The sequence below is a fragment of the Trachemys scripta genome, chromosome 16, assembly GCF_013100865.1.
Source record: "Trachemys scripta elegans isolate TJP31775 chromosome 16, CAS_Tse_1.0, whole genome shotgun sequence".
Classification (NCBI taxonomy): domain Eukaryota; kingdom Metazoa; phylum Chordata; order Testudines; family Emydidae; genus Trachemys; species Trachemys scripta.
The window spans coordinates 13,636,133-13,645,010 of record NC_048313.1 but is presented as its reverse complement, the minus strand read 5'-3'; the positions used below and the strand labels follow the sequence as shown (position 1 = coordinate 13,645,010).

The 8,878-nt window shown below is 57.1% G+C and overlaps 1 protein-coding gene across 1 annotated transcript in view; it reads left to right on the top strand.

Annotated features, from left to right (window-relative positions):
- Positions 1–7,240, top strand: part of CNPY2 (canopy FGF signaling regulator 2) — a 13,654-nt gene extending 6,414 nt beyond the window's left edge. Inside the window, exons 2-6 of the mRNA XM_034792174.1 lie at positions 988–1,178; positions 1,527–1,642; positions 2,301–2,498; positions 2,914–3,010; positions 6,247–7,240. Coding sequence (XP_034648065.1) covers positions 1,079–1,178; positions 1,527–1,642; positions 2,301–2,498; positions 2,914–3,010; positions 6,247–6,290 — 555 coding nt within the window. The 5' untranslated portion in view covers positions 988–1,078 and the 3' untranslated portion in view covers positions 6,291–7,240. The remainder of the gene's footprint in view (positions 1–987; positions 1,179–1,526; positions 1,643–2,300; positions 2,499–2,913; positions 3,011–6,246) is intronic.
- The last annotated feature ends 1,638 nt before the right edge of the window (positions 7,241–8,878 follow it).

Sequence of the window (8,878 nt, the reverse complement as noted above, 5' to 3'; positions counted from 1 at the left end):
TATACGGTGTCTGGGGGCTCTATAGGGGAGTGGGGTCCCTATACGGTGTATGGGGGATGCTGTGTGTGGGGCTCTATAGGGGAGTGGGGTCCCTATACAGTGTATGAGGGGACCTGAGTCTAGGGTGCTCTAAGGGTGTGTGTGAGGGGGGCTGACTAGGCAAGTGGGGGGGCTTTAAACAGGGTTCTATAGGGGCCTCTGGGTTGGGGGGTCCCTATGGAGGTCTCTGTAGGATGTATGGGGGTCATGGGCTTGGGGGGGCTGTCTAGGGGTGTAACAGGGAACTAGAGAGGCCTCTGGGGACCTCTAAGGGGGCAGAGAGTGGGGGCCCCTGGCAGGAAGTGGGGCACACTGGGGAACAGGTTACAGACCCATGGAATGAGGGTGTCAGCTGGCCCTCCCCTGCCCCCCAAGGCTCCACCATGGACTGTTGTTCCCTTCTGTCCTGGGGGGATGCTGTGACTCCCCAGGGCTGGTGGAGGGGACCTGCAGGCACTTGGTTAGGTTCTGTAGGATGCCCTGGGAGAAGGGCCACTGACCGATCCCAGTAACCAGCAAAGCGCAGCTACAAACTGCCAAACGCTGTGGCCTCCGGCCCGCCACACAGTCCCTGTTTTGTGCTCACAGCCTGAGCCCAGTGGACAAACAGGGAATGATTGTGCCAGGGAGCCCTTGGTGCTGTAAATACTGGCCCAGCGTGATGGGTTGGGCTGTTGGGGCAGGGCAGATCTACCGGGGGGTATAGCAGGATTCGGTAGGGTGGGGATCCCAGGCTAAGTTCTCTGTTGCTCTGCTGTAGCAGGGCTCTTCCTGGCTAAGTCAAAGGAAGCCACCCTCAGGCTGGCGTAAGCACGGAGGTTATAATGGTACAACTATACCAGTAAAATCAGACCAGTGTTAGACACGTCTCCCAGCCCCTAGTGGGGCCGGTGTTGGAACCGGGAGGGATTCGCTGTAGCAGAAGCAGTTTGCTTTGGGTTTCCACAGAGTGCCTGCTGGACCGTGGAGGCCCCTCGTGGCTGAGAGGAGGAGCGCTATCTGGAAGCACTGCAGGTCACTGTGCCAGCCTGCGGGGAAGATGAATGGCTGGGTTTCACACACACTCTGCCTGTCCGTCATCCTGGTGTCCCTGTTGAACAATGTCCTTGCTTGGAGTAGTCAGGATCTCCATTGTGGAGGTAAAGGGGGCGTTCCCAGCTCGGTTGCTGTGTAGCATTTGCACCCCAGGCCTCAGGTTCCCTATCAGCCAAACGGGGATTGGGCTAGTTAATGCTAAGTAAGTGCAGATTATCGTTAGGGCAGCCGATCCTCTCTCAGGCTCTGACTCCATTGGGCCAGGCACAGGGCAGACCCTTCGAAAGAGACCAGCTTGTGAGTTACTGTACCAGGGTTAGTCGCTGCTCCCCGACGGGCCATGCACTATCGAACTGTTGTTGCTGACGTGCCCAGGGCTGCAGGGGGCAGGCCGGGTAACTGCCCTTTGCGTCTCTCCCTCTGATTCACCATGTGTGACTTCTCCTCTCTAGCTTGTCGGGCCCTGGTGGACGAGCTGGAGTGGGAGATCTCCCAGGTGGACCCCAAGAAAACCATCCAGATGGGGTCGTTCCGTATCAACCCGGACGGCAGCCAGTCGGTCGTAGAGGTAGGGTGTCTTGCGCTTGCCCCGTCTGGTGCCTCTCTCCAGCCCTGGGGCGGCAGGTGGATGGCTGAAGGGTCAGGTGGATGTAGAGCCCGACTGGAAACAGGAGCCAGGTGTTGCGGGGAGAGGGACGGAGCAGGGACGGGGCTCTGAAGATCCCACTTAATTCATTTTCCTCCCCCCGAAAGACTCCAAGGTGGGCAGAGCCACCCACTGATGCTGGTAGCCACGGAAGGGGGGTTCCTGTTCTGATTGCAGACGCTGCACTATGAAGCCAGTTTGTGGCGGCCGCGAATGGCTCCTCCGTGGTAGCAACGCTTGCTCTAGAGAGGCAGCATTGGCTGATGTAGCAGGCGGCTGGCACCCAGGACTCCTGGGCTTTTCTGTTCTTGGGAGAATTTGTGGGCAGGCGGTGGACTGGGAGTGGGGACTCCTGGGTTCTGTGCAGAGCTGCCCCTCTGGCTCACTGCCTGACCTCGGCCAAGTCGTCTTGCCTCTGTGTAAAGAACGGCTAGCGCTGTCGCTGCTCCCAGGGCGGCTCGGCTAATGCTTGCAAAGCACGGTTATGACCGGGTTGGAGCTCGGGTGCTGCGGCTGGCTTGTGGGTGAGTGGCGAGGTGAATGCTGGCCTAGCGTGTCGGATCGCTGCGATTCTGCCCAGGTGCCCTACGTCAGATCCGAAGCTCACCTGACGGAGCTGCTGGAGCGGGTCTGTGAGAAGATGAAAGAGTATGGGGAGAAGGTGGATCCCTCCACCCACCGGAAAAGCTACGTCCGCGTGATCTCCCACGACGGGACCAAGATGGACCTTTCTGAGACCAAAATGGACGGGGATGTGACGACCCGCCTGAAGTTTGCGGTGAGTGCAGAGGCGCTGGGCGTGCGTGGGGCTCCCCCGATGGAGCTCAGCTGCCAGTTGAAGGGGGAACCTTGCTGACTTTTGACTCTCAGCTGCAGTAGCCCCCGCCCTGCTGGTGCTGGGTACCGGTGGATGAGTGGGAGATACCAGGTTGCTCTCACTAGCAACGCCCCAGGACTTAACCCTGGCCCTTCTTCCTGGACTGCAGAGCGCTGACACCCCCCCTACACACACACATGCACAGCCTGACCACTGTGCTTTGCCACCACAGAGCAAGCCATGCGCAGGTAGGGCTGGGGCTACGTAGAGCAGGGCCCAGCCGCATTTCTCCTCTCTGTCATTGCTGCCCTGTGCGACCCGAGTGCCAGGGGAGGCAGGGTGCAGGTTTTCTGACACTCTCTGACCCCCGTTGCAGTGCGAGAGGATCGCCGAGGAGTATGAAGATGAACTCATTGAATTCTTCTCCCGTGAGACCGACAACGTCAAGGATCGGCTCTGCAGCAAGCGGACCGGTAAGTGAGGCTCTACTGCGGCTTGGGGCGGGGGGCTAGTCAGACAGGGAACATCAGAACGGCCACACTGAGTCAGACCAATGGTGTCCAGCCCAGTGTCCTGTCTGCCGACAGCGGCCAGTGCCAGGTGCCCCAGAGGGAATGAACAGAACAGGGAATCATCGAGTGATCCATCCCCGGTTGCCCATTCCCAGCTTCTGGCAAACAGAGGCCAGGGACACTTCAGAGCATGGTTTTGCTAATGGACCTATTCTCCACTAACTTATCTTTTTTGAAGCCTGGTATATTGGCCTTCACAACATCCTCTGGCAAGGAGTTCCACAGGTTGACTGTGCATTGAGTGAAGAAATACTTCCTTTTGTTCGTTTAAAACAAACAGAGCCTGGAGGCTTTCGTTCGCCTCTGGATGGCTGCCTGGAGGCCAAGCCCAGCCAGCAGCCACCACTCTAGGAGTGATATGGTCCCTTGAACAGGGCGAAAGCATTGGCAGGGCGCAGAGATGGGGAAGAATTAGCCAGGATACCACGGCTGGTCCCCTGTACTCAATCAATGTTATTCTCCACTTCCCATCATGCACCAGTGCTGCAGCATCGCTGGTTCAGGCTGACTGCTGCGCTCCAGCCCAGAGGAAGCTGCCTTCCAGTGATGGGAAAAGTGATCCCTCTGCATCATGGTCCATAAGTTTCATTGAGACGTGGAGTCGCCCACCCATGAGGCCTGGGGAGGCAGCTGGGTGTTGGATTCATCCGCGCCCCCATTTCCCACAATCGCACCTTCCTTCGCCAGTGCTTCCCCCCCGAGATGTCGATTTAAGGCACCTCCCTTATGCGTTTTTTTGTTTGTTTGTTTGTTTTTAATTTGGACAGCCTCCCGTTTTATGCTGGTTCTCGGAATCAGTGAGCTCATTAAACAGCCAAAACAAGAAGCGTGCCGCTGAGCTGTGCTGACTGCTGAAAAGTGGGGCGGAGTGGGGCTTGCTCACATGGGCGAGGTGCTGGGCTGGGACTCGGGAGACGTGGGTCCAATTCCTGCCTCTGCTCTAGACCTTGGTCGAGTCACGTCCCCACTCTGTGCCTCGGTTTCCCCATCTATAACACAGGGATGCCACCTCCCAGTCGTAGAGTGCTGGCTAACTCCCCAGATACTCTATTGAGCACTAGAGAGAAGCCATTACAAAAAACTATTCATAAACCCGAAGGAAAGTAAGAAAGGAACTAACGATACTTAGCTGTTAGCCAGCGCACTTCGTGCATAGACCTCGAAGTCCTTCACAAAGGACAGCTGGGGCCATTAGCCCCATTTTACAGATGAGGAAACTGAGGCGGAGTTGTGTTGACTTGCCCAGGGTCCCCCAGCAGATCAGCGGCAGGGCTGGGAATAGAGCGGAGGTCTCCTGATTCCCAGTGCAGTGCCCTACCCACCGGACGCTGCTCCTGGCTCTCTTATCCTGCAGCCGCTGGGTCACTCTCTGTCCCGTAGCCGTTTTACGTAGGCTGTGATCTGAGTCTAACTTCCACGGTCTTACGCATTTGTCAGTAACTTGCCCTCCCATCCCCTGGCCTCTCCTCACCCTGGGGGTGTCAAACCCTCTCCAGGGACCTGCTGGGGATCTGGTGTGAGGGCCCTGCAGCAGTGTCCTGGCTCCGTGGGCTCGCTGCTCCCCCCGAGGCCTGCAAGTCAGAAGATGTGTTTCACGCTGCCTTGTCTAACCGCCTCCAGCTGGTGCCAAGCGTTCCTGAGGTCCCACAACCAGCCCAACCTCATCTGCGCCGGGGATTCTCATTGGCTGCCAAGAGCAGTGACGGGATTGGAGCAGCCGATTGCTGGGTGCTATTGAGGGACTGATTTCCCCAGCCCGCTAAGTTGGTTTTGGATGGCAGCCCGGGTGCCGCCTGACCTTTGTTCGTTCTTGTCCAAGCTGTTGCAAAGGGACCCTGGCTTTACACCTCCGTCCTTGTGTCTCCCTGGACCTGCACACCCGATAGCTCTGCGTGTCTCTGCGCTGTCTGGGTCAAAGGCCGACTTCGACAGCTCTGTTCAAACAGCCGCGTTTTTCATGAGCCACTAACTAAAGTGTGAATGGTCGGGGTGGGGGGGGAGTGAAGTGCCCCCCCCCCCCCCCGCAGGTCACTGCTGTGCCAGCCATTCCCTGTTCTCTGGCCGGCAGCCAGAGCTTTCAGTCGTCACGTGAGCAGCCGCCTTGTCCTTGGGCTGCACAGCCAGCCGGCCCCTGGACTGCTGTGTGCTGCGGTCAGTGGCTGAGAGTCCCATGGTCTCCTGTGCTCGCCACCTCTAGGAGGGATGACCTGCCTCTGGGAACATGAATGAGAGTCTTAAGCTGTCGATCCCATGTCAGGGTGTTAGCCCAGTGTCCTGGCCACGTCCCAGCGAGGCAATTATTTCCCACATACAAACTGCTGCTTTTCTTTCAAGACCGAGGCACTGTGATACTGTACCGTGTTGAACAGCTGCTACGTTCCACCCTAGAGGTGGCTGCATTTTAGTGAGGATGAAATTATCCTCCAGGTAGATTGAGCTTTGGTGTGAAAGCTGCTAGAAATGCTGCGGTCAGCAAAGCGGCTGTGAGCCAGTCTGTGGTGTTTGGAATCATACAGACTGAGGCACATATGGGAATCATCTTGCATGTTAAAAGGGACCGGGAAGCTGCAGACTTCCCCGGCCAGGGGCTGCTAAGCCAGTTGGAAAGGGACATGCTTGTGGTAGCCGCTGTCTGTTTCCTACAGGTGGATAGAAATGTTACTGACGATCTGATCTGGAGACTGGCAGCAAAATGCTTAGACTGTAAACTCTGGGGCAAAGCCAATTGTCTGTAGATGCAGGAAACTCTCACAACGGGGCCTAATCCCTGCTTTATGGCCTCGAGGTGCTACCATCATGTAAATAATACAGGGACAGTCAGTGCGATCGAAAGGCACAAATTCCCAGCTGAGAAAAGGAAGTGCTTTTTACACACGGCACAGTTAGCCGGTGGAACTCATTGCCACAAGATCAAATTGTGTAAGGAATGCGAGCTCTGTTGCTTCACTGCATGAACCAACCTCTAACTGGTGAGGAGTGGGGCGGGGGGACAAGAGGAGATTGTCCCACAGCTGCCTCCTGCAGGGTTCTTACCCTTCCTCTGGAGCAGCTGGAGCTGGACACTGGATTGGTTGGATCACCGCTCTGATCCAGTCTGGTAAGTCCCATGTTCTAACGGTGTGTGCTTGTATGCGTAGATCTGTGCGACCATGCCCTGAACATCCCCCATGATGAGCTGTGAAGCGCGAAGGCCTGGATCAAACTGGACATCCCCTGTAGCGGACTCCTCCCCTGCCCGCCGGCATTGCCCTGGGACCCTCGCTGTGTGTCACCCGGAAACCCCAATCTTCGCTTGGGGAGGAAAGCAGACAGCAGCTTACTTCGGAGGGAAAGACGACGTCCTTCTCCTGCCCCCTCGGGATCGCTTGACTTTCAATCTGCCTTTAGGCTGTCTATGTTTCCTCCCTCGCCCCTTCCCCGAGGAGATGGACAGATGTTCCTGTAGGGTCCTGAGTCTGGATTTGACCCCTCCTCCCCCTGCCCAATTACTCTGGTGCTTTTATGTCTTATTTATTTTGGTTGAGCTTCCACCGTACCGGTCTTGGGGTGGGAGTGGGAAGAGGAAGGGGGGCCAGGAACCAGGACTTCTGGGTTCTGTTCCAGCTCTGAGAGGAGATGCTCTCTGGGGGGCAGAACCGGGCATGGGCATCAGGACTCCCGAGTTCTAGACGGGCTGGTGGAGTGAGACCTCCCAGGTTTTATTCTGAGCAGCAATGTAGTCTAGTGGCTACAGTGCTGGGGCAGGATTCAGGACTCGGCATCTGTTCTGGCTCTGACGCTGTCTCACTGTGACTGTGGGCAACTCACTTCTCTGTGGCTTTTCTGAAGAGTGCGGGGGAAGGGGACTGCACTGAGACTTCTCCACCATCATCCGTCCAAAGGGGACACTTCCAGCCGCCAGCAGAAGGAATTATTGAGCTCCAATGACCCGGCCGAGTCGGCGCTCTGCTAGCAACGTCTGCATGCGCAGGGTGGAGGGATCCAGTTTTCCAGGGGGAGTCGTGTTACTTTGAAGGGCTTGTTTTTAAATGTCTCGGGTCTGTTTCCTGAGGACCTCTTTCTAGGCTGCAGATCGCTGTGATCTCTGGCGCAGGGCAGGAGAATAAACCTCTAGCCACGCTGCAGTTGGAACTGCTCGCCATGGTCCTGTTTCCCTGGGCAATGAGGGGTAGATTCATAGACTCTAGGACTGGAAGGGACCTCAAGAGGTCATTGAGTTCAGTCCCCTGCCTGCATGGCAGGACCAAATACTGTCTAGCCCATCCCTGATAGACAGGGGTAGGGGTGGTTAGTCTGAGCAGTGGGTTCTGAGGGGCCCCTTTGGGGTTTAGTCCAGGGGGCAGTTTCCAGCACTGTATCCCCGTCCACGACAGACAGGGCGAGGAGGGGAAGCTGTTAGCAGCTTCAACTATGCGGTGGCGACATAGCGAACGCCGAGGCAAGGGTGGTGCCAGGGTTAAGCAGTGCCATGGACCAGCGTTTCCACCAGTTCCTGCTCTAGCTATGGGTGTGTGTGTGTGCGTGTGCAGGACTTCTGCAGCTCTAATGGCTGTTAAGTGACACACACACATCTGGTGCCCAGGCTGGGGGGGGGTGCCCCTGCTACCCCATTCTTGCCAGGGGTGACCGAGTGAAAGCTGCTGTTAATGGCCCCAAAGGGCCAGCTCTGACCGGGGGTATGTGATGAACATGGAGGAACTCGGGCACATATGACCTTTCCCTGGCCAGGGGGGCAGACGCCCAGGGTCATGTCCACCAGGGCAGGTAACAAGGGTCCCTTGGTCCAGTTCCCATTGGAAGAGAACATGGCTGATGCATAAGGAGCTTGGGGTGTTTTTTTTTTTTTTTTTTGCCTTTGGCACCTATTGCACCAGCCGGACCCTCCATTTATACATTGTGCCTGGAGTGGGGGAATGAGGGCCCTGACCCCCAAGTCCCTCTTCCTGCACAGCCCTGAGCTGGCTTGGGGTTGTGGCTGCACCATCAGCCACAGCTCGGAGCGGCTCTGAATGGCCTCCGGGCTGGTGCCTTCAGTTCCTGGCTGTTCAGGGAAGGGTTGAGCACAGGAAAAGTCCTTCCAGAGGCCAGACCTGGAGGAGCTCTCGCGCAGTTAATCTTGAACAATGGCCCAGGCTCTCTTACGCAGCAAAAGCGCTGGATCTGAGCAGCTCCTGCGCGGGTCACTCTGACCTGCTGGCAGAAGGAGCGGTGGTGGTCAGCAGCTCTGCGCTCTCCAGAGGTGCTGGCCTGACTCACGCCCCCGGGCCAAGTATCTGTCTGCAATCACATCTGGGCAGGGAGTGAGGCACAGTGACCCCCCGGCTGCTTATGATTCATTTCCCCAGAGCGCCCCGTTCAAGGGGGACTGGCTTAGCCAGGGCCAGCTGCATGGTAGTTTAGCACTTTGCACCCATCAACCAGTAGCTTTGTGTTCTCCCTGGTTTGCTGGACACCCCAGGTCCCCTTAGAGCCTTTTTCCCCTCCGGACTGACAGCAGGTCTCTTCCTCGCTGGTTTGCTGCCGTAGCATCAGCTGTGATTGTGGGATCTACCACCTTTCTATACCTGCTGATGGAGCCGGGGGAAGATGACTTCTACCAGCAGCGCTCCCCGGCCCGGAATAACAGTGCGACCTCGCCACAGGGGCCTGCCCCCTGTCCCTTGTCAATGGCTCCCGTCCTGCTGCCTCGACTGCCAAGTTTAAGCAAATATTTGAGACATGAACAAATATTGACCCTTCCACACACCAGAAACAGCCCTTTTGCTGAGC